At 41.4% G+C, this 25647-nt stretch overlaps 1 protein-coding gene across 2 annotated transcripts in view; it reads right to left on the bottom strand.

The window, feature by feature from the left end:
* The window catches only part of kcnn2 (potassium calcium-activated channel subfamily N member 2), a 233654-nt gene that overhangs the window by 59539 nt on the left and 148468 nt on the right, over positions 1–25647 (bottom strand). For both annotated transcript variants that reach the window (XM_072583977.1, XM_072583986.1), the window contains exon 5: positions 3882–4023. In XM_072583977.1, coding sequence (XP_072440078.1) covers positions 3882–4023 — 142 coding nt within the window. The remainder of the gene's footprint in view (positions 1–3881; positions 4024–25647) is intronic.

Genomic DNA, 25647 nt, shown 5'->3' with positions numbered 1-25647 from the left:
GTTTCCCTAAACACGACGTAGTTTGTTGCACGTAAGCAATTGGGTACAAGTTACGTTAGTCAAATAGATATTGTTACTAAGACTACGGGAGATCTATGGAAATAGGTCTTCACTCCATGATATCCCTAAGGTGTTGTGCCTTAACCCAATCCAATCCAGTACACCAGTCAGATTGAGTGAAGCTTAATGTAGTCTCCAATATTAACCCATATTCAGAACCATTACCATATACAATGGATGATTATTTGAAAAGGAATGTGCAAAGTTATATGAGAAAACATGAGAATGACACTTCGTCAAAAACCCCATTTATTGAGCTGGAGTGGACGCCCTGCATTCAATGACCCAATTTACAAATGGATATGGATACTTTAGGAAATGGGTTAAAATATTGCATATGAAGTTTAACGTGGATAATTGTGAGATTCTCCATTTTGGTCGGAACAGTAGAAAAGCAGCTTATTATCTCAAAGGAAAGAAACTTCAGAGTGATTCGATGCAGAGGAATCTAAGTGTCTTTATATATGAATCTCAAAAAGCTAGTCCACAGGTACAGCAGGTAATAAAGAAGGCAAAAGGATTTTTGATACTTATTGCTAAAGAAATAGAGTGCAAAGGTTGGGGGGTGTTGTGCAACTATACAAAGCATTGAGATCCAACCTTGAGTATTGGGTAGAACTTTGTTCCCCTTACTGGAGGAGAGATGTAATTATATTGGAGGCAGTTCAGAGGAGTTCACCATTTTCATTTCAGAGTTGAGGGGTTTGTTTTATGAACAGCGATTATGCAGTTTATGCCTAACTCTCTGGAGTTTACAAGAATGATAGGAAATCTAATTATAGTATGTAAGGTATTAAAGGGGGTTGACAAAGTTGATGTTGAAAGGATGTTTCCTCTGGTGGGGCAATCTAGAACAACAGGTCATAGTTTTAGGATAAAGAGTAGCAGATTTGAAATGGAGATGAAGAAAAAGTACTTCTCTCAAATGGTTGTGAAACTGTGGAATTCACTACCCCAGAGAGCAATGGATGCTGCGGCATTGAGTATATTTAAGGCGGAGAGAGATTTTTAATTAGGAATGGGTTGACGGGTTATGGAGAATGGGCAGGAAAGTGGAGTTGACGCCGAGATGAAATCAGCCATGACCATATCAAATGGCAGAGCAGGCTCAATCGCTTACTCCTGCTCCCTGTTCTTTTCTTCTGTGCTGTAATGAATCTGTGATTCCATGAAAAATGGAAAAGGCTCATGAGCCTGAATAATCTACTCAGTTTCCTACCTTCCGATACAATCACAGATACGTACAGCACAGAACAGACCCTTCGGGTCTAATCTGTCCATGCCGACTAGATATCCCAAATAAATCTTGTCCCAATTTGCCAGCACTTGGCCCATATCCATCTAAACCCTTTCTCTTCACATACCCAACCAGACGTCTTTTCAATTTTGTAGTCGTACCAGCCTCCACCACTTCCTCTGACAGCTCATTCCATATATGCACCACCCTCTTCATGGAAATGTTGCCCTTTAGGTCCCTTTTAAATCCTTCCCCTCTCACCCTAAACCTATGCCCACTCATGTTGGATACCCCTACTCTGGAGAAAAGACCTTGGCTAATCACCCTCTCCATGCCCCTTATGATTTCATAAATCTCTATAAGATCATCCCACAGCCTCCAACGCTCCAGGGAAAACAGCCCCAGCCTATTCAGCCTCTCCATATACCTTAAACCCTCCAACCCTGGCAACATCCTTGTAAATATTTTCTGAACCCTTTCAAGTTTCACAATATCATTCCTATAGCAGGGAGACCAGAACTGCACATAATATTCCAAAAGTGGCCTAACCAATGTCCTGTACAGCTGCAACATAACCTCTGAACTCCTATATTCAATGCTCTAACCAATAAAGGAAAGTATACTAAAAGCCTTCTTCACTATCTTATCTATCTTGACTCCACTTTCAAGGAATTAAGAACCTGCGCTTCAAGGTCTCTTTGTTCAGTGACACTCCTCAGGACCTTACCATGGAGTGTAGAAATCCAGTCCTGATTTACCTTTTCAAAATGCAGCACCTCACATTTATCTAAATTAAACTCTATCTGCCACTCCTTGGCCCACTGACTGATCTGATCAAGATCCTGTTGTATCCTGTTGTATGCTTCTTCACAGTCTACTACACCTCCAATTTTGGTATCATCTGCAAATTTAAAACCATATTTCACATCCAAATCAATTATATAAATGATGAAAAGAATCAGCACCGATTCTTGTGGCACAACGTTCATCACAGGCCTCCAGTCTCGAAAAGCAACCTTCCATCTTCACCCTCTGTCTTCTACCTTCAGGCCAGTTCTGTATCCAAATAGCTAGTTCTCCCTATATTCCATGAGACCTAATCAGTCCACCATGTTGTTGAATGCCTTACTGGAGTTCATATAGATTACATCTACCACTCTGCCCTAATCAATCCTCTTTGTTACTTCTTCAGAAAACTCAATTATGTTAGTGAAATATGATTTCCTACACACAAAGCCATGTTGTCTCTCCTTAATCAGTCCTTGCCATTCTATATACAAGATAGGATCCTGAAATGCACATTATAAATGGTCTTCTGCCTGAAGCATATGGGTTCTCTGACTATCTTTCTCAGGATCATAACTGCCCTTTGTTATGAAGTTGAAGGTGTGTACTGTATCTTTAAGACAGAGTGAAAGCTGAAAAGCTGGCAAGCACCTGTCATGTTACTGACTCACAGTCACAGAATATGCTGGAAAATTGAAAGATGTAACATTTTGGCTGTAACCTGGATACCGGAGTTATTTTCACAGCAGTTCGAATGTAACCAATCAGTTTAAATTATGCTCCAAGATACTAAAACCCAATCAAATTTGAATTTTACTGTTTTGATAACATCGAAAGGATGAGACAATCTGATGTATGGTGCATAAAAAATAGGCATTTTGGACAGTTAACCAGAAACATCTGCCATTGCTACACGCATTACTCGAAAACAATCTCTATTAAGGTCCCTTTTTCATATGAAAAATCTGTACTGCAGAAGACTGAAGATGACTCAGAGAGATATACAAACAGGAAGTTTGACAATGGAGATGATAGCCGCTGTCTGGTTTTGAAAATTGAATATCCTTAAATTTAACAAGGGCTTTATTGGATCAGTATATTGTTATAGAATGGGAGGTAGATAACAAACCTTTAAGAGAAAGGAGGCTTAGAGTTGCAAATAGTTGTTAGTTAATGTTCACTTTAGGGTTAAAGAAAAAAATTGATATTTTTTGTTAAGTAGTAGAATTTGAGTAGTTCTCTGTCACTCATATTTTAACAGATTACGAGGTGAGGTGACCTTTTCTGTGTGTTTCGTTTAATCAGCAGAAGGGTTTACCGCCATGTCATAACACCTGAACACAATTTTCTAACACAGTACTACATTAGATACCAACTATTCAGAGTCAACTGTGGATCAGTTTGTTGTACCTGCCCCTCTGAGTCAGATGTTTATTGGTTCAAGTCCTACTCCTGAGGTTAAGCACAAACATCTAGACTAACACTGCAAAACTTAGGAGATGCTGCCTTTTGGATGGAATATTAATTTGAAGACCTGGTGAATGTAAAAGATGAATTGGCCAATACTTATCTTTTAGGCAACATTACAGAAAAGAGAATAATTATTTCTCACATTGTTTGTTGTGGAAGCTTGCTACATGTAGTTTGTTCAATTTAACTACTTCATTGCAACTGAAGTTACACTTCAAATGATTTTATTGGCTTGAAAGTGCTTTGAACTACCTGGTGATCATGAAAGGCATTATATAAGTGCAAGTCTATCATACGTTGCTGCTAACTACTGAAGCACATGACTTACCATAATCCCTGTGAGTAGACAAACTCCTTTCCCACAATATGTATTCGGTACCATGTCACCATAGCCAATAGAGAGAAAGGTGATAGAAATAAGCCACATTGCTCCAAGAAAATTGCTTGTGACATCTTGGTTATCATGATATCTGTAAACCAATTAGAATATCATTACAGGGCGTGGCACATTTCGGTTGTTATAATAATTACTATTAAATGGAATCTTTGCCATTGTTTATAAAGTACAGAATTCTTTTCTCCACATGTTTTAGAAAATATTATTTGAATATCATTGATTTCTACTATACTTTGGCTATGCTACCCATTTGGCACTAGAGAAATATAGTAATAATTTGGGCTGGAATTTTTCAGGACATTGAGGGTTCTTTCGACTGACTGGTAAGTGAGGGACAACCCTGCTTTAGCTTTTGGGATATAACAGCCCTCAGCCAATTAATTGTCTTCAGTCAGGACTGTGGCCCTCTTTAAGGGATGAGGTCCAATTGTCATGAGCTCCTGGTCAATCTGGCAACCACCTTCAGTCCCAGCAGTACCGTTAAAGGCAGTGCTAAGACTGCAGCAGGTCTGGGTCATGGAGAAGGTGCTAGAATTAAAGTGGTTTTGTGCAGCTTGACAAACCAGTCAGGGAGATCCCGACAAGGAGGGATCTTTTTGTGGGGGGATGAGTTCAGCCATGAGGACAGGGTGGTTCTTTCACTGGGGGTATTCCATACAGCGAAGGTGTTACAGGGGGCTCAGTGTATTACAAATATACCCAATCAGAAGAGTCTTCCTGTGAGTCCACAAGATGGACACTAGGATATACCTGGCACACACACTGTATTGTGATGCATTCATCCATCACTGGCAAAATACCAGTCACTGTATGAACTGGTCCGAAGTGGTCAATTGGCCCACGGGCAGGTAGCTATCCATCAGCTTTTGTGCTGCTACTAAAATGTCAGCAGTGCCAGGAAGGTAACTGGCATTGTCATCTTTCATTATCTCTCCTGCTTTTATTCCACCCCACCTTCCTGCACACTCTCTGCAGACCCATCAAACCCTGGTCTTGGTCTCTGACTGATGATAAAGTGAATGTACACAAACCAAGACTCGGATTTATGATTAGTGGGTACTGAATCTGACAAACTAGCTCAGAGACTGAAAATACAGGAAACATTAACAACATTCACTGTTATGAATCTAGAGGTTTCATAGGAAGGATATATAGAATCATAAGTTTTTATTTCCAGTTATTTATGGATTACTGAAGGTAAATTTCAAACCTATGATGACATAAAATCAAATAAGCAAGACATCAAAATGAAACTGTAAACATTTATACAACTGAATTACCCAGAGAAAATCACAAACATAATAAAAGGATATTTGGATATTATAACATGACAAGTGAGAATTCTTTGCTTTCATATTTCTTATTATGACAAAAACATTTTCTTTAGCAAATCAAGAGACTTGGATTTCTTGACTCACTAAGTCTTAAGAACTAAAGTCTGCCAAATTCTGAGACTTACAGATATCAGCATTGTACCTCAGTGTATAAATCCTGTGGGGGGGGATAAGGACGCTCTTAAATCTATAGTCTTCTATGGTCACCTTTTATGTTTTTGACTTTAATAGCTCATTCTCTTGACTTTTAACTTGTAGCTCTATGATTTTTAAAAAATATTTACGATCCTATCAATAGAAAATAAAATAGATTCACCTTGTGTGGAGTCTATAATTATGATGCCAGGTTTTGTGTCATGTCTCATGGTCCGTATGTCAATATACCTCTAATAAACTTGCTCTTGACATCATCACTGTATGTGACTTGAATGTATAAAGAGTTCCACCTTACCTTGGAACATCTGAAGCATGACAATTTGTAGCAATCTAATAGTTTCATGTTAGCCCAGATACTTAGTACCCATGAATATCATATTTGTGTATAATAGTTAACTCTAATGGACATTTGTTGGATTCTTCAATACTTCAATTTGCACCGCGCAGTTTCTTATGTTGTGGAAAATAACAAGCTTTGCTGCATCAGGTAAAAGCACCTTGTTGAATGTAAAATCATCCCATGTTAGAGCAGTAGCCATTGGTGAAAGAATCCAACATCTGGGTGGAAGATATTTGGAAAACTATTGAAAACCAACTAGATAACAACTTTAGGCAACAGAGAATTCTTAAGCACAAGCTGCTTCTGTGATTACAGACAGCATACAGATTTGTAGAAAGGGAATTGGCCAACAAGAGGACAGGACAAACTTGGTTTTGATTGAAGCACAAGTTTTTTTTCAAGATAACATAAGTTTTAAAGATTGCCTCAACTAAAAATACAAAGGCTGCAGTTCACTTTTCTGCTGCAATATAAAACAGAATCTGAAGAGCTAGGATGTGTTGTTTCTGAAAGTTGATAACAAATATAACATTCTCTCACAACAGCTTCAGAGTTTGGTTCTGAAAGAAGGAGCACTTTTAGTTTTACTAACACAAAGTGAAGGAACATTTTTTTGTTAACTTACACTCGTTTAAGTTCTATCAAGGATAGGAAAACAACCTCACTATCAACCTCAAATCAGGTTCCAAAGGTCATGCCAGACCCTAGAACACAGTACACATGACCAACAAGTCTGTACAAATCACAACACTGTCACCAAGATAAGTGTTAAGAAGGTGGACAAAACAAACACATCTGTGAGTTTTGCAGTGAACAGCAAATTTTAAATGATGGCCAAGCATTCCACACTGTTAATTTCACACACCATGTTGATGGTACAATGTGATCAAAAATTTTTACAGCCTTTCATATCATATGTCCTGAAAAGGAAAGACTACTCATACTAAAACCTAAAATCAACATAGGAGTGAGTTATTATCACAATGCATCCTGAAAGATGTGTGCCTCAGCAAGCAGCTTTCCAATGTTACGCTTACAACAGTCTCGCAACATACAATGGCTCACCAATCCTGTACATTGATAAGATCACACTGCAATGCTGATACACAAATTCAGCTTGGTTTTCCAAAATATTCAACCTGGTAGATACCAATGGACTAGCTACGGCAGGACGACCAGTATAAACAGATCTTGGTGCAGTCATGAGGCCTGCACCTACTTTGGCAGAAGACAAAACAAATGTAATTGAATCAGTCAGTCATCGGAAACATTTATACCCAGATTGATTTATTGCAATTGGCAAGAAACGTATCACTACAGTAGAAACTTGATTATCCTAATGTGATGGACAGTCAGTATTTCATTTGGATAATCGATTATTCGGAAAATCGATTAAATGCCTTTCCACTGCGGCTCGTTTTTAAAGTCTTCTCTCTATTCAGGAGACTACAGCAGCACACAGCGAGCATGACCCCGCACCCAACACTACCCCTGGCCAACCCTGCCCTCCCCACCCCCAACCCAGTCCAAACCCGCCCCTGCCCCCAAACAGGTCCAACCCCGCCTCCAACCCAGTCCAAACCTGCCCCTGGCCAAATGGATCCAATCCGGCACCCGCCCCCAACCAGGTCCAACCCCTCCCCACTGCCCCAAAGCTGGTCCAAACCCGCACCCCGTCCCCAGCACAAAGCGCACGATCCCCTGCCACTACCTCCCCACCCCATCCCATCCACCTCCGGCCCCTCTCCAGGGCATCCGGACTGCACACCAACAATAAGACTACCACTGCTGCAGCTGCTTCTGTGGGGTAAGTCTCCAAATAGCGCACACACGCAGCCACAGCCACACACACAACTTTCTTACTGCAAATTTTGGACAGGTTCCACGTTTGCCCTCCACAGGACAATGTTGGAGAGATTATTCCTGGGAAGTGGGTGGGTGGGGGGGATTGTTAGGGTACACCCCTCTGTAGAACTCCAGGGAAAGTGTGGGGACTGAAGAGAGAGGGTGGCAGGCAGTCATTTTGAGATGGTACCTGTTTAATCACTGTAAACAAAAGATATGATCACTATTGGAAACATGTCTTTGCTGTAATGTTTCAATCAGGACCTCGAGATCTCCTTCATATAATCCGATTTTTGGATAATTGGTTTCGGATAATCGAGGTTCCCCTGTATTCCTTTACTGTCGCTGGGTCAAAATTCTGGAATTTCCTTCCCAATGGCCTTGTGAGTCTACCTACAGCACATGGGCTGTAGTAGTTCAAGAAGGCAGCTCACTACCACCTTCTCAAGTGCAACTAGGGACAGGAAATAAAATGCTGGACAGCCAGCGATGCCCATGTCCCATGAGTGATTAGAAAAAACAAATCAGTCATTAAGCAATGGGAAATTTAGAGAGGTAATCCATCTCAAAGATGTGATCTTCCGATGTACTGCAATTAGGTCTGTTGATAGGCAAGTCCAGGAAGTGATGTAGTATCACATCTTAAGGAAAAGTAAACACCATTTATTCCTCCAAGAAAGTGCAATGGAAAGATTCAGGAGGTGCATAGAGGGGAGTTGAACAAGATGGAACAAAATGGTATAATTCAGAAGGTTGACCACCACAGGAGCAACGTTAGTCCATCATGTGTTTTGAAGAATGATGGTGCCATAAGAGTACATCCTTTGTCAATGCTTCCGTTAAAAGGGATCCACACAAAATATCGACATTGGAAAAATTAACTCTTAAATTTTATGAAGCAAGAATCTTTTTCAAGCTGGTGCGAAAAATAGACACTGTATGTGCATTTAGCAGATGAAACCCAAGAGTTCACAATATTCAGGGTAGTGCTGGTTCTGACTGTAACCATTTGGGTTCTCATTTAGCCAGGACACATTCCAGCAGCACACAGATCGCGTACCTGGTTATGTTTGCATTGCTAATGATATCATATTCATGGGTTAAAACCAAGGCCAAGCTTGATCACAACTTTCATTTACTGATGACCGCAGTGTGGTAACACAAAGTGCCAAGTCAACATCAGCCAAATAAAAACCTATTGGTTCATTTTCTCCACCCACTGGGTCAGTCCTGATCAAGGATATTAAACAAAAGTTAACTACAAAGGATGAAGAGGCTTTGCCATGTTGCCTTGGACTTTTAACTTTCATTACATGTTTCCAATTTTTCAGACAACCTAATGGATCTCTTCTGAGAGACATACTCAACAAGGAAGTCCTTTACTTATTGCAAGAATGCCACCAATTTGTTTTAAATTCTCTAAATTCGGTCAGTAAAATCTTTGCTTACTATGCTGTGACCCCAAGAAGGACATGATCCATGAAGTGAATGCATCACATAAAGGCTGAGGCACATCTTCTGCCAAACCAAAAACACCTATTGCTTTTTATTCATGGGTCATGTAATCTGCTCAAGCCGACTATTCCAACATACAGTGTGAGAGACATTATTTCTGGTATTTGGCATCATGCAGTTTCAAACATTCCTGTATGGGAAGAAATGCACCTTTGAAACAGAACATAAGCCATTCAAAATGATCTACAGTAGATGACTAATAAATACGCGATCATGCTTGTAGCATCTACTTGACAAGGTTGAAAAATGTGTTGCTGGAAAAGCGCAGCAGGTCAGGCAGCATCCAAGGAGCAGGAGAATCGACATTTCGGGCATAAACCCTTCTTCAGGATTCCTGAAGGGCTTATGCCCAAAATGTCGATTCTCCTGCTCCTTGGATGCTGCCTGACCAGCTGCGCTTTTCCAGCAACACATTTTCAGCTCTGATCTCCAGCATCTGCAGTCCTCACTTTCTCCTAGTTGACAAGGTGTAAGGATACAACTTTGAAATGAGATATAAAGCAGGTACCAGGATAGTTATGCCTGACGGACTTGAGCTGATTATTCAACCACACACAGACTGAGAGATTTCTCTTGATCTACATGTCAATGGTCTAAACAATGAAGTCAAAGACACTCTCAAAACTGATATGCTGTACTTTGCAACTGTTCACTCTGCCTCTGAATAGTTAGCAACTACTAAAAAGGGGCAACAATAAGAGTTGCAGAAGGTTATTATGTAGGGGATAGGCCATTAAGTGCATTAAATTAAGAAAGTTCAATCACTTTGTCCATACAAAGAGCAATTTGGTTCCCGCAATAGTCATTTCCAAGGGCAAAATGTCCCAATTCCAAAAGCAATATGCCTGTCTCTGGCCAGAGATGAATCAGGATATTCAATGAACCCATGTAAGTTATGCTAAGTTTATCAACTCCAACTTTAGAAGGAGCCTCTACAAACACATTATGTTCTATTCACTCCCTGGACAAGACTATTAATAGACCTAAATGCAGAGTATCGGGAAGATCACATCTTTGAGATGGATTACTTCTCTAAATTTCCTATTGCTTAACAACTGATTTGTTTTTTCTAATCGCTCATGGGATATGGGCATTGCTGACTGTCCAGCATTTTATTTCCTGTCCCTAGTTGCCCTTGAGAAGGTGGTAGTGAGCTGCCTTCTTGAACTACTACAGCCCATGTGCTGTAGGTAGACCCACAAGGCCATTGGGAAGGAAATTCCAGAACTTTGACCCAGCGACAGTAAAAGAATGGTAATATATTTCCAGGTTAGAATGGTGAGTGGCTTGGAGGAGAATTTGTCAGTGGTGGTGTTCCCATCTATCTGCTGAACCTCATCTTTCGAGAGGGAAGTGGTCACAAGTTTGGAAGGTGCTGTCTAAGGATCTTTAGAACATAGAACATAGAAAAGTACAGCACAGAACAGGCCCTTTGGCCCACGATGTTGTGCCGAGGTTTAATCCTAATGTAAAATAGAGTAACTTAACCCACGCACCCCTCAACTCACTGCTATCCATGTGCATGTCCAGCAGTTGCTTAAATGTCCCTAATGACTCTGCTTCCACCACCACCGCTGGCAACATATTCTATACATTCACAACTCTCTGTGTAAAGAACCTACCTCTGACGTCTCCTTTATACCTTCCTCCTAATATCTTCAAACTATGACTCTTCGTACCAGTCAATCCTGCCCTGAGGAAAAGTCTCTGGCTATTGACTCTATCTATTCCTCTCATTATTTTGTACACCTCGATCAGGTCTCCTCTCTTCCTCCTTCTCTCCAGAGAGAAAAGTCTGAGCTTTTTCAATCTTTCTTCATAAGGCAAGCCCTCCAGTCCAGGCAGCATCCTGGTAAACCTTCTTTGCACCCTCTCCAACGCCTCTGTATCTTTCCTATAGTAGGGCGACCAGAACTAGACACAATATTCCAAGTGTGGCCTTACCAAGGACTTGTAGAGCTGCAGCAAAACTTCACAGCTCTTAAACTCAATCCCCTGTTAATGAAAGCCAAAACAGCATATGCTTTCTTAACAACCCTGTCCACTTGGGTGGCAACTTTGGGGGATCTATGTACTTCCACACCCAAATCCCTCTGTTCCTCCACACTGCCAAGAATCCTGTCTTTAATCCCATATTCAGCATTCGAGTTCAACCTTCCAAAATGCATCACTTCGCACTTATCCAGGTTGAACTCCATCTGCCATTTCTCAGCCCAGCTCTGCATCCTGTCTATATCATGCTGCAACCTGCAATAGCCCTCTTTACTATCGACAACACCTCCAACCTTTATGTCAACTGCAAATTTACTAACCCATCCCACAACATCCTCATCCAAGTCATTTATAAAAACTACAAAGAACAGAGCCCCGTTGGACCCCACTCAATGCTGACCTCCAAGCAGAATACTTTCCATCTACAACCACGCTCTGCCTTGTGTCAGCCAGCCAATTCTGAATCCAGATAGCCAAATCTCCCTGTATCCCATACTTCCTGACTTTATGAATGAGCCTACCATGGGGAACCCTATCAAATGCCTTGCTGAAGTCCATATACACCACATCCACTGTCGTCGACCTGTCTTGACACCTCCTCAAAGAACTCAACAAGATTTGTGAGGCATGACCTGCCCCTCACAAAGCCATGCTGACTGCATTTAATCACACTGTGCTTAGCCAAATAGTCATAAATCCTATCCCTCCGAATTCTTTCCAAAACTTTGCTGACCACAGACTTAATACTGACTGGTCTATAATTACCAGGGATTTCCCTATTACCATTCTTGAAAAGAGGAACAACATTTGCCTCCTTCCAATTCTCCGGTACAACTCACCAGCAACTTAGCAACCTCCTTTCTCGCTTCCCGGAGCAGCCTGGGATAAATCTGGTCTGGCCCTGGAGACTTATCAATCTTAATGTTTTCCAAAATTTCTAGCACATCAACTTCATCAATCTTGATCTGGTCAAGACTGTATCCCAGCTCCTCTAAGTTTTCATTTACAACAAGTTCCCTTTCCTTGGTGAAAACCATAGCAAAAAACTCAGGGCTTCCCTTATCTGCTCAGATTCCACACACAAGTTCCCTCCGCTATCCCTGATTGACCCTACCTTCTCCCTGATCATTCTCTTATTCCTCACATACGAGTAAAATGTCTTTGGGTTCTCCCTAATCCTTCCTGCCAAGCCTTTTGCGTGCCCCCTCCTGGCTCTCCTCAGTCCAATTCTGAGCTCCTTTCGAGCAAGCCTGTAATCCTCTAAAGCTGGTGAAACAAACAGCATGGTGAGAAGTGGGTGGCATGGTGGTACAGTGGTTAGCACTGCTGCCTCACAGTGCCAGAGACCAGGGTTCAATTCCCGCTTCAGGTAACTGACTGTGTGGAGTTTGCACATTTTCCTCGTGTCTGCATGGGTTTCCTCCAGGTGCTCTGGTTTCCTCCCACAGTCCAAAAATGTGCGGGTCAGATGAATTAGCCAAGCTAAATTGCCCGTAGTGTTAGGTGAAGGGGTAAATCTAGGGGAATGGGTCTGGGTGGGTTGCTCTTCAGAGGGTCGGTGTGGACTTGTTGGGCCAAAGGGCCTTTTTCCACACTGTAAGTAATCTAATCAAAAACAATGAATGGTTAATCTAATATCCCAGAGCCTGATAATGGACCACTGTTCACTGGCAAACCATTCCAAATGGGGAGTGAACCATATCACATTGTCACCCACTAACAGTGTCCAAAACAGTCCAGCAGAACATATGATACATCTAAGTAAATCCAGGAGGATTATGCATCAAACAACAAAGCAAATCTTTCACATTGCATCATTACAGTTTTGTGCAGCACCAATAGTGAAGGAATTACCACGCCTGGAACAACTTGTGCTCAGAAGCCAAGTGCAATTGGCTTCACCCAGCAACTAATTGTCTAAACATTCTGACACACAGGACCTTCTTTTTCACAGATAAAGGAGAATGAAAGAGATACACAATGCAAGCAGGTAAAACATCACAAAAACTACACAATGGACAGGAAATGTGAGCTAGAAACAGAACAATTTGGATATCAGCAAAGGCTTCTAGAATATGAAACCAGGTCAGATCATAATAAGTCATTGCTGATCACAAAGCTATATTGAGAAAGAATAGAACCTAAGCACAGACCAATGTACAGTACAATAATCTTGCACAGAGGGAGGAAGGAGGCTTCGATGATGAAGGGTATGTGGTGATATTGAGTGACAGTAACAAAAAAGTTGTCAAACAACTGCAGCAGAGAACAATGCAAATATCTCCATTGCTCATCACATCATTACTACGCCATAACATGTCACCTGAGGTTATAAAGATTTCACCCTGCAAAATACTCTGTATCATAGAGCCATAGAGTCATAAAGATGTACAGCACAGAAACAGACCCTTCAGTCCAACTCATCCATGCCGACCAGATATCCCAACCCAATCTAGTCCCACCTGCCAGCACCCGGCCCATATCCCTCCAAACCCTTCCTATTCATATACCCATCCAGATGCCTTTTAAATGTTGCAATTGTACCAGCCTCCACCACTTCCACCGGCAGCTCATTCCATATGCGTACCACCCTCTGAGTGAAAACGTTGCCTCTTAAGTCTCGTTTATATCTTTGCCCTCTCACCCTAAACCTATGCCCTCCAGTTCTGGACTCCCCCACCCCAGAGAAAAGACTTTGACTCTTTATCCTATCCATGCACTTCATGATTTTATAAACCTCTATAAGGTCACCCCTCAGACTCCGATGCTCCAGGGAAAACAGCCCTAGCATATTCAACCTCCCCCTATCACTCAAATCTTCCAACTCTGGCAACATTCTTGTAAATCTTTTCTGAACCCTTTCAAGTTTCACAACATCTTTTCGATAGGAAGGAGACCAGAATTTCATGCATAATCCCAACAGTGGCCTAACCAATGTCCTGTACAGCCGCAACATGACCTCCCAACTCCTGTACTCAATACTCTGACCAATAAAGGAAAGCATACCAAATGCCTTCTTCGCTATCCTAGATCAGATGGCCCATCTGATCAAGATCCCGTTGTAATATGAGGTAACCTTCTTTGCTGTCCACTACACCTCCAATTTTGGTGTCATCTGCAAACTTACTATCCAAACCTCTTATGCTCACATCCAAATCATTTACATAAATGATGAAAAGTAGTGGACCCAGCACCGATCTTTGTGGCACTCCACTGATCATAGGCCTACAGTCTAAAAAACAACCCTCCACTGCAACCCTCTGTCTTCTATCTTTGAGCCAGTCCTGTGTCCAAATGGTGAGTTCTCCCTGTATTCCATAGGATCTAACCTTGCTCATCAGTCTCCCATGGGGAACCTTCTTAAATGCCTTAGTGAAGTCCACATAGATCACATCCACTGCTTTGCCCACATCAATGCTCTTTGTTACTTCTTCAAAAAATTCAATCAAGTTTGTGAAACATGATTTCCCACGCATAAAGCCATGTTGACTATCCCTAATCAGTCTTTGCCTTTCCAAATACATGTACATCCTGTTCCTCAGGATTCCCTCCAACAACTTGCCCACCACTGAGGTCAGGTTCACTGGTCTATAGTTCCCTGGCCTGCCCTTAGTGCCCTTCCTAAACAGTGGCACCACGTTAGCCAATCCAGTTTTCCTGCACCTCACCTTTGACTATCGATGATACAAATATCTCAGTAAGAGGCTCAGCAATCACTTCCCTAGCTTCCCACAGAGTTCTAGGGTAAACCTGATCAGGTCCTGGGGATTTATCCACTCTTGTGTGTTTCAAGACATCTACAATATGGACATTTTTCAAGGTATTACCATCTATTTCCCTACATTCTATATCTTCCATGTCCTTTTTCATGTATCACTTGAAGTAAGACATGCTATTGAAAGCAAACTATACTAATCTAATGGCTGAATGTTGGCTAAGATGCATATAGCCCTGTTAACGTAATGCTTGTACATAACTGTTGCTGTAATAAATATCTGTTGAATTCCTGAATACTTCAATGGTCAAGCCAGATATGGGAGATAACATGAGCTTTGCCACATCAGGTAAAACCCCTCTATTGAAGGCAAAATTACACCAGCAGGATGGAATAAAACTACAGAAATAGTACATGCAATAACATTTATTTAGTTTTCTTTATTCAGAAGGGACATGACGATATTGTGTTATATTTTTGTAATTGTAGACATTTCCAAAATTTTTAAATATCGCTTTTAATGTGTACACATAACAGGGAGAAATGATGAAAGATAAATCAACAAGTAATGGGGACCTGGTAATCACCTATCACATTGTCCTTGAGGTGCCAACTGCCCAAGTTTATCTTTATTCAAGGTCTTTTGCCTTACTGAACAGGTCCTGGCATTGTTGCACCTTTTACATTGAGGTAGACATTCTCAAAGATGGATGCAAAGGTGTGAGTCAGGCCATACTAAATGTTGTTCATACGTAGTTGTCTCTGGAACAGTGACACCTCTTCAGTGTGTCATGAAAATTAGTGGAACGTATGCACTCCTGTACATGTAATTGGAAAGGCAAGGACTGATTAGGAATAGTCAACATGACTTTACGCTTGGGACATCATGTCTCACAAACTTGATTGAGTTTTTTGAAGCAGTAGCAAAGAGGATTGATGAACGCAGAGCGGTTGATGTGATCTATATGGACTTCAGTCAGGCATTTGACAAGGTTCCCCATGGGAGACTGATTTGCAAGGTTACATCTCATGGAATACAGGGAGAACTCACCATTTGGATACAGAACTGGCTCAAAGGTAGAAGACAGAGGGTTGCGGTGGAGGGTTGTTTTTCAGACTGGAGGCCTGTGACCAGTGGAGTGCCACAAAGATCGGTGCTGGGTCGATACTTTTCATCATTTATATAAGTTTCTTGCCCCACAAGGCACAAACAATTACAGACACACTCCATGCCCCAACTCAGAAATTTCTGAAGAAGAGTCAATGGATTTGAAACATTAACTGTGTTTTCTCTCCATACATGCTGCTAGACCTGCGAGTTTCTCTTGCAATTTCAATTCTTGTTTTAGAAATTTTAGTGTTACACTAATTGCTTTGGTGAATAACTAAAATGATTCTTTTTGAATGACCAGGTGAATGTTTCTCAAAATGTTGATTATTGCATTACACAGCAATGCTGCTCAGAGTTTGAAAAGTTGAAAACTTTTCTTCATGAACCCCAAAGAAATCACAGGAATAAATATAGGAAGAATACTTTAACTTCTTTGTCAAGGATAAAATTTATATTCCCTTTTTATTCTCCAAACAGGTTTAGCAATTACTTATAAATTATTGATAAAGTACTGTCTTAAATAATGATCCAAAGGATTTTACAAAGTTCTACAAATGATGATGAACGTAATTGTTGGAATTGCCTAATGCTTTGTTTTGAAATTACATTTTCCATTATGATTCAAGCTAAAGTTGAATTAAATTGAAAGTAATTTAATTTTGTTGCAATACTGTCTTGCATTCTAAAAGTTATAATGCATTTATATTCGTGCAAATAAGTAACCATCATAAACTAGATGACGTTACTTTGGGAATCTGATAAGTATGATCAATTCATATCAGTGAAATGAGCTATTCTAATTAAGTAAAACCAATAATTAGAAATAATATCAGACAATAACACCATCTTGCACTTTTGGAACTTGGGGGTGAATTTTACTTTTTTCTTTCACTAAGTGTGAATTGCATCAGGTTTTATGAAGGGATTCTCACTGCAGGGCTGAATGAGGTTTCTCATTGTATCTTTCAAAATGCACCTCATTAACTACCTACCCTGCCCCTATAGCATCTCTTACAATTGATTGTAACTCCATTCTGTCATGTGCCTTTCCTGGAACAACTCACTCCTCACTCAATAACTGCCAAAAGACTAGTATTCTTTGTATAGGGGCTGTTGTGCACCCAGACAAGCATTGGCAATCTGATGTTGCCCCCCTGACCCCCCCATCAACAATGTAATGCTAAAGGAACCACAAAGCAATGCTGTCCACAACACAGTGTAGTTGCCACTCCACCATACATGCAACTCCATCCTCTCAGCCTTTGTGCTGCTTAATCACAATGGCCATAAACTTTACCCATCCTTTACCAATCCTGCCTGAAGATCCTCTCTGAGTCACCACTATTATTTTTCCATTGCTCACTAGCCCAGCCACATCTTGTTATTGTTCAGTAGGGGAAGCATTCAGTCAGGTCTGAACATGAGCTTTCATTGACAGCCACCAAAACAGAATACTAAGAAACAAGTGAAGGCTGCAGTTTGTCCCGACAATGAGAATCAATGTCGGCATTGTGCCTGTGACAGTGCATGATGGTCTTCCATACCCACCTCGCATCGATTGGATCTGGGTGTCAATCAGGTCATGACGACCTTGTATCGCCTGATGAAGCTGAGCCCTGTCATGAGAAAAGGAGAGCCTCCTCCAGCTCAACATCCTCATTCTCCTCCTCAGATGCCAGCTCCCATTTCTCCAGTTCCTCAGCCTCTATTATGTCATCTAGTTGCCAATTCCAATTGTGCAGAATGCAGTATGCCAGGATGATTTGGCACACTCCATCCAGACAATGCCAAGGGGCACCACTAGACCTCTCCAAGCTGCAGAACTGCACCTTTAGCAGCCCTATCATCTGCTCTAAAGTGGCACCCCTCATTACGTGAGGACCAACTTGTTGAAGATGCTGTGCTGGCTGTGTGACCAACACATTGTATCAAAAGGAGTATCTGCTGCATTTTGACACCCTTCCCATTCCAAAACCACCTCAACAATTCCATTTTCCAATAGATTCACGGTGCAGCAATATTCCCATCATCCCACTGAACTCTTGAGATAAGGATTTGTCTCATGAATGATATGACTCTTCCTTTACATGATTACCACTAATGTCTGCATCACTGAAATGAGAATGTTAGTTCACCAATGGCATGGTAAAGTCTGTCTTTGACCAACATGTGACAAATGAACATGTTCACATTCAATATGCATCACCCACGTGCAAAGAAATGATTGGAAATAAAATGTAGTGTAGGTTTGCAAACCATGGTCAATGTATTTACTCCTTCTGTGATCAAATGTCCAACAAACATGGATCCTATGCTTTCGCCCAATAAAATGAAATTTACTTTAACCAGCATTGTCTCATCCAGTTCCCATTTTATAACTAGAGCACAGCAAAGTGATGGCAGGGAATGCAGATACCATCAATATAGGCTCCGCCTGGTTGCCAGGTACTCCCAGAGTGTACCTATTCTCTTTTAACTTGTACTACTCCCACAGTCCATTTGCACCCAACAACCCCCATATGGAGACCCATCACATCAAACTTTACCTCCAACTGTCCTTCCTTCCCCCTGACTTTCCACTTTTAATGATGTCCACCCTGGTCTTCTACAGTCTCTGAGGGGGCCATGGTGGCGGTCACTGTCAATAACATCACCATCTCACGCAGTCACATGCCCATCTGGGATGTTGTTCCACATGCCCCTGCAAATCCTGAGCTTCCTTCCATTATCATCCTTGCTCCCACCTCCTTTTGTCAGTGATGCCCCTACAAGACTCTTTTGTACCTTCTTTAATGATCAACGGTGTGCCCAAGGACTATATTAAACCCAGACATGTGACTGACCTGCGATGATCAGTCTTGAGACATGACTGACCATGACTGACCAGATGGTTGACTGCTGTTCCTGCAGCTCACCAACTGATGACACATGATGCTCCTGAGTGCTACTGTTGTCCCTCCAGGATGGACCATTGCCTACTCTCCAAACTGCAGGCAAATACATCTCCTCATAGGGGAACATCCCAATCTGACAATTGACCATGACCAGACCACCAGATTGTGTGCAGAGTGTAGCCATAACTGATTGTACCAGGACCCCCTGACTGGTAGTGCCCCCACCCCACCCACCCCATCCCCTATCAACACCATGACTAGCCTGCACCCACATGGCCATTTGACTGAATAAATATGCAGTTTGTTAGGTGTTAAACTGGTGTCTTGGTGTGCCAAACAACTAGTTGTAGGCCCCCTTCCCAGACAGACACCTACTGGCAAACAATCTGCCGGTGTCTCTGTTTGAAACAGCACATCAGTACAGCTACACTGATAGCCTTTGGCTATCGCTGAATTGTCAACACGCTAACAGGCAGAGTATGGCATGGATGCTGCATATGTGCAGGTACGCATTAAGTGAACGAGCGTCAAAAGAGCAAGCAAGCCGCTCTGAGATTTAACCTGGTCTAATCCAAGAGCTGGGTATCTGTCCTTCTGCACACAGTAACCCTGAACACCTTTCCAATGCTAGTTGCCAGTAAGCCCAGAAATGCAAGTCTCTGCTTCCTAAGCAGCCTGCCTGATTATGATGGATTTTTCAAGATGAAAAGGTGGGTGAAATTGCCTTTGGATATTTAATAAAGGAAGAATGTGGAGGAGAAAGGGTCTCACTTGTTGGTATATTTGCCCAGGATCTTGAAACAGCAATTCTGCTACCACAGCCTCAGTGAGAAAAAGTGCATTCAAGGAAACCCTTTCACAAAATGGATGTGGGTGTAAGCTGCTGCTGGTTGCAGCCAGAACTGCAGCTTCAGAACAGTGAAAGGATAGCACTGCCAGGGACGGTGAAGGCAACCATGTCCATTCGTTTGTAGGTCATATTCTTTCAAGACTGCAACAGGCTAAGTTATAATATCTCCCAGTTTGTCATCAACTGAATGAGGAAAATCACTGAATCTCAGTACACAAACAGAGATGAATATGTTTTATTTGTGTAGTAGCAGACAGAATGAACATGCACTTCACCCAGTGTAGAGGCTTCCCTTTTGTGTAATGATTGCACCCATCTATCTTTGCAGCAATTGGCCATCAATTCTGTGCAAAACCATAATCAAAAGAGCCCCGTTTCTTCAATGATGAGCTGTGAACAACTATCTTGCAGGTCAATGCCCATGAGGTTGGCAGCAGTCATGATATCTTTATTCTGTACCAGTCTGTTGTGCCATCTGCATTTAAAACAACTGCTCTCTGTTCACCACCTGATGCCTACTGTGGTGAGTCACTAATGCTCACTGGATAAACAAGGGCCATGCTACCAGATGGAATGTGATTGATTTGCCATCGTGAGGACATACCTGCTGCAACTGTGTATATAGTGAGTGATATATAGAAAGCAGTATATAGTGAGCAGTATGTAGTGAGCAGCAAAGAAAGGAAAGGGAAGAGTAAAGTCTCTGACTGAGACGTTTTTGATCAACCCATCTGACTACAATATCAGTGAGGGCAATCCTAATTCCCCATTCATTGAAGGTCACACACTTTACCTTCTCTTTTTCTGGGCAATATGGGACACTCTTTGATAGTATGTAAGTTAATAAAAATCAAAACAAATATTCTAAATGAAATTCGGAACAAAATCACTCAATATTCCATAAAAAGTCATCTGATCAGCCTTGTGTATTTCCTTAATGCCAATCCCCTGGGGGCCTCTGCCTGTCCTGTCCTCATGCTCTGAAACAGTGTTATGCCAGTAGCTGCTGCACGTTGGTGGGGGTGATACAGATGAGATTTCAGGATGACCTTGAGCATTCTGGGCCATGGAAAGTCAGGCTTTAACTGCATCACCTTTGCATGGCTGACAGGTAATGATGAGGGCACTATCCAGGTTGCATTTCCAGGACAATGAACACTGACATCCTGAGAGAGGAGAACAGATTTATGTTCCATTGCAGCATTGTATTGGGGTCAGATTGTTGGATGGCTATGAGACCCTGCAATCGCTTTACACACTGGCATCTACAGTCATAATGGTCACAGGCTAAGCTTGTAAGTTTTAATATTGTCAGCATTTGTTGTTATCATATTCTTGGTTTCCTTGTGTAGCCAAAGAAAATCTATAGAGTCTACTGAACTGAGCAACAATGCTAACCAGATATCCCAACCCAATCTAGTCCCACCTGCCAGCACCCGGCCCATATCCCTCCAATCCCTTCCTCTTCATATACCCATCTAGATGCCTTTTAAATGTTGCAATTGTATTACCCTCCACCACTTCCTCTGTCAGACCATTCCACTCATGCACCACCCTCTGTGTGAACAAGTTGCCACTTTGGTCTCTTTTATATCTTTCTCCACTCACCCTAAACCTATGCCTTCTAGTTCTGGATTTCCCCACCTCATTTATTTATCCTATCCATGCCCCTCGTGATTTTATAAACCTCCATAAGGTCACTCCTCAGCCTCCCATGCTCCACGGAAAACAGGCCCAGCCTATTGTGGGTGGCACGGTGGCACAGTGGTTAGCACTGCTGCCTCACAACGCCAGGACCCGGGTTCAATTTCCACCTCAGGCAACTGTCTATGTGGAGTTTGCATATTCTCCTCGTGTCTGCATGGGTTTACTCCGGTGCTCCAGTTTCCTCCCATAGTCCCAAAAATGTGCAGGTTAGGTGAATTGGCCATGCTAAATTGCCCATAGTGATATGTGAAGGGGTAAATGTAGGTCTGGGTGGGATGCTCTTCGGAGGATCGATGTGGACTTGTTGGGCCGAAGTGCCTATTTCCACACTGTAAGTAATCTAATCTATTGAACCTCTCCCTATAGCTCAAATCCTCCCACCCTGATAACAACCTTGTAAATCTTTTCTGAACTCTTTCAAGTTTCATAACATCCTTGTGAAGGAAGAAGACCAGAATTGCACACAATATTCCAAAAGTGGCCTAACCAATGTCCTCTACAGCTGCAACATGACCTCTCAACTCTTGTACTCAATACTCTGACCAATAAAGGAAAGCACACCAAACGCCTTCTTCACTATTCCATCTACCTGTGACTCCACTTTCAAGGGGCTATGAACCTGCCCTCCAAGGTCTCTTTGTTCAGCAACATTCCCAGGACCTTACCAATAATTATATAAGTCCTGCTCAGATTTGCTTTCTCAAAATGCAGCACCTCACATTTATCTAAATTAAACTCCATCTGCCACTTCTCAGCCCATTGGCCCATCTAATCAAGATCCCATTGTAAGCTGAGGTAACCTTCTTCACTGTCCACTACACCTCCAATTTTGGTATCATCTGCAAACTTACGAACTATACCTCTTATGCTCACATCCAAATTATTTACATAAATGACAAAAAGTAGTGGACCCGGCACCGATCCTTGTGGCACTCCACTGGTCACAGGCCTCCATTCTGAAAAACAACCTTCCACCACCACCCTCTGTCTTCTACCTTTGAGCCAGTTCTGTATCTACCTGTAATATGACCCCACCCTCCATTAAGTTGGCGTTCATGTCCTCTGCCGTAGATGCAGCCCACTTGCACATGATGACTCATCGCATATAAACTGCCCTTTAAATTATAGTGTCAATATCTGAGGTGGCAATTTGGAGTGATGGAAAGAGTGATGGTTGTTCTTCATTGCTGTCTTTCTGCTTTTTCATCTCTTGTTGTTCTACCCATTCCTAGTCAGATAGCATCTGAAACAAGAAAAGCAAATGCTACATGCTTACACCAAGTGCAGTTTGCATGTCAAAATGGATTATGAAGTGAGGGGGTGGAGAATGAGATGTGAGGAGATACAAGTGTGACAATACCATCACTATTAATAGCTTCATCTCACACCAGTCATACCACTCCAATATTTGTTTCCATCATCTAATGTGGTTCAAACTCCATGAAGATAAAGCTGAGGCTTGGAATAAATTGATAACATGTTTTGCTTCACAGTAAGTGAGATGTGCAGCATAATTAGACTTGTTTGTTCAATCAAAAAAACTTCCAAGACAATCAAAGAACAGGTTATACTTTGCCCATCAGCAAGTGGCTTGACCTGAGCTGAAAAAGATGGGGCAAAATTCAAAATCCCAAAGTAGATGCAGAGATTGCAATACACAATTTACCAATGCTAATTCCCTTGGACAGGAAGCACAATTGTGCTTTCTGCATCCCACTGCTGGGCACTTGTTGTGATTAATGCCACAACAGAGGCTCAAGCAATAATGACACTCACACAACTTAAAGCTCACCTTGAACATCTTCATGTGAAACTGCCTGCAGGCTGCAACAGAGAAAGGGGAGAAAGTCTGAGCGGGAAGAACCCTTAATAATAGTTATTAATGTAAAAATTGGAGAAGTGCAGAGATGATGTCTATCCACAAGAAGCCAACCAGACAAACCCTGAGAAGGTAAAGGGCTAGGTAACCATGACGGTCAATGACATCAAAGTAGCCTCAAGACCAGGATGCAGTTATCCAAGAAACGTAATTTTCTCACATAGGTGGTCATGGTTCATCATCTTCCTTCACTCACCCATCAACAGTCTCTATGTGGCATGACTCATGTTCATGGTTTTACTCAACTTTGTCCAAATGGGCATTGTTCCAAACTGTGCACCACACGTCATAGCTTGTGCACACTGCCAACTATTCAACCATGACAGCCAAATCACCCCAAAGTATTATACTGCACTTACCAACCTTAACACCCATTTTCATCCGAACATGTGTTTCATAACTGGAGACAGTAATACCTGACCAGCAGGGAACAGGCTTGATTCCATATCCTTGCCTCCATGTAGGAGCTGCTATTCAATATTATGTTCAGATGAAAATATCAAATGAGTACAGCTGATTCCACAGAAGCCACAGATATTTACAGCAGATCTGTATTTGTAACATCCCTCCAAAGCTTTTTAGTGTTCTGAGAGAAATATCCTCAACTACTAAAGTTGTTTTCTTCCAATTCAAAGTCCTAGAATTGAATATTATTTTATTTGTCCTACTGTTTTGCTTGTCAAGGGTCTTTACAATTACTTGAATGCGTGCAAACCAAACTGACTAAAATGTTCTGAATGCATTGATACCACCCTAAGCATTGTATTTTCAGTTTAATTTGTATTATTCAAACAATTTATCCTAAAACTATATTTATTTTTCCAACAATCTCGCCACACTCTCTGTCTTTGATCCACTGTGGTCTCTACATCTCTTTCATAGTCTTTGAACATTATTATGCATGCAGGACACAGAATTCAACAACAGCTAATATTGATGACAGCAGTTTTGTAGGTTCAGAAACAAATTAAGATCAGAATACAATGCCTGCATTTAAATTGAATACCATACAGATTATAGATATATGCTGGTAAATTATAAGGCACGGTGATTTGAATTGGAAATAATAAATATTTGTGCAACTAGTTACATGATACAGGAAGGGAATTTATAATGGAGTGCACATAACAGCACTCGTGTCAATATGTACTAGTCTGGGACCTCCAAACCTGCAAGCTCTTCACAATGAAATGGGGAGAGCAGCAGGGTAGTCAATTTTTCCCTGCAATGAAGTCATATGGATGAATTACAACTCCATTTGTAAAAAGGTAATTTCAAGGTTGTGTTTTTAAATGTCTGATTTTGAAATAATAGAATTCTGTCTGAGATACTGACTACAACTTTCAATATTCACAACTTAAACTGGCATATCCTGCTAATGGGGAAGTGGAAATGTTCAGTATCAGAACTGCCATGCTCCCTCTTACACAGGCATTGTTTAGAGTAAATTATAGTTCTACCCAATAACTGGACATGACTGCAATTGTAACATAATTAGATCCAGGGTCCTTCCAGTGCACTCAAATTCTAACTGGACTGCACACAAAGGGCCTGGAACTTTTTGAAGTAACAGTAGCCAGCTGGTAATCTCATTGCTTGAAAATATATATATGAAGAATCATGATCCAGCTCTTTGAAAACAGTGCGCTATAATCTGCCTTGAAGATTGTAGCTGTAACAATTGAAGGTTAAATTTGTGTTTTTGAATATGTTTGGCTTTGGCAGGCTGTGTAAACCATACTAGCAGTGTTGGAAGATTATCCCACAATTGCATATTTTAAGTCAGAAAACATTTGTTATACTATATGATTGTTGGTTTAGCTCATTTTTTTTATGGATGTGCATATGGATTACTTTTTTCTACTTATTATCATAGCGTGCACAGCAGCTTCCTGTGGTGTTAACTCCTCACAGAAGAAAGCAATTATGTTATTTTTCATTCTAAGTTAAATCACCAGTACATACAGAAGGATATCAAAAACTGAATGATAGAAATGAAATACCAGTTGTCATTTAACTACTTATGGAAAGAATAACAAGCAATGAAATGTGCCTGTGTAACAAAAACAGGAATGACAGGCAAGACTCAGTAGATCTAGCAGCACCTATTAGAAGAAAACAGAGACAATGTTGTGATGAATCTTCTAACTGCCTGAGGAATGCCTTGGGTATCTCCTCCTGTGGAGGTACATCTTCAAGTATGATAATTTCTTCCAAAGGAATTGGGGGATCTACTGTGTGGAGCTTTTAATACCCATTAGCTTTTCTGCTGTTCTGGAACTGTTTTTGATTACTGCACATCCTTTGGAAAAGACCTTTTCTTTCCACATATAACATACCTTTGTCATAGCCAAACACT

The sequence above is a fragment of the Chiloscyllium punctatum genome, chromosome 2 (assembly GCF_047496795.1).
Source record: "Chiloscyllium punctatum isolate Juve2018m chromosome 2, sChiPun1.3, whole genome shotgun sequence".
NCBI lineage: Eukaryota > Metazoa > Chordata > Chondrichthyes > Orectolobiformes > Hemiscylliidae > Chiloscyllium > Chiloscyllium punctatum.
Note: the sequence above shows the minus strand (reverse complement) of the source record. Positions and strands in the feature narration are given on the sequence as shown.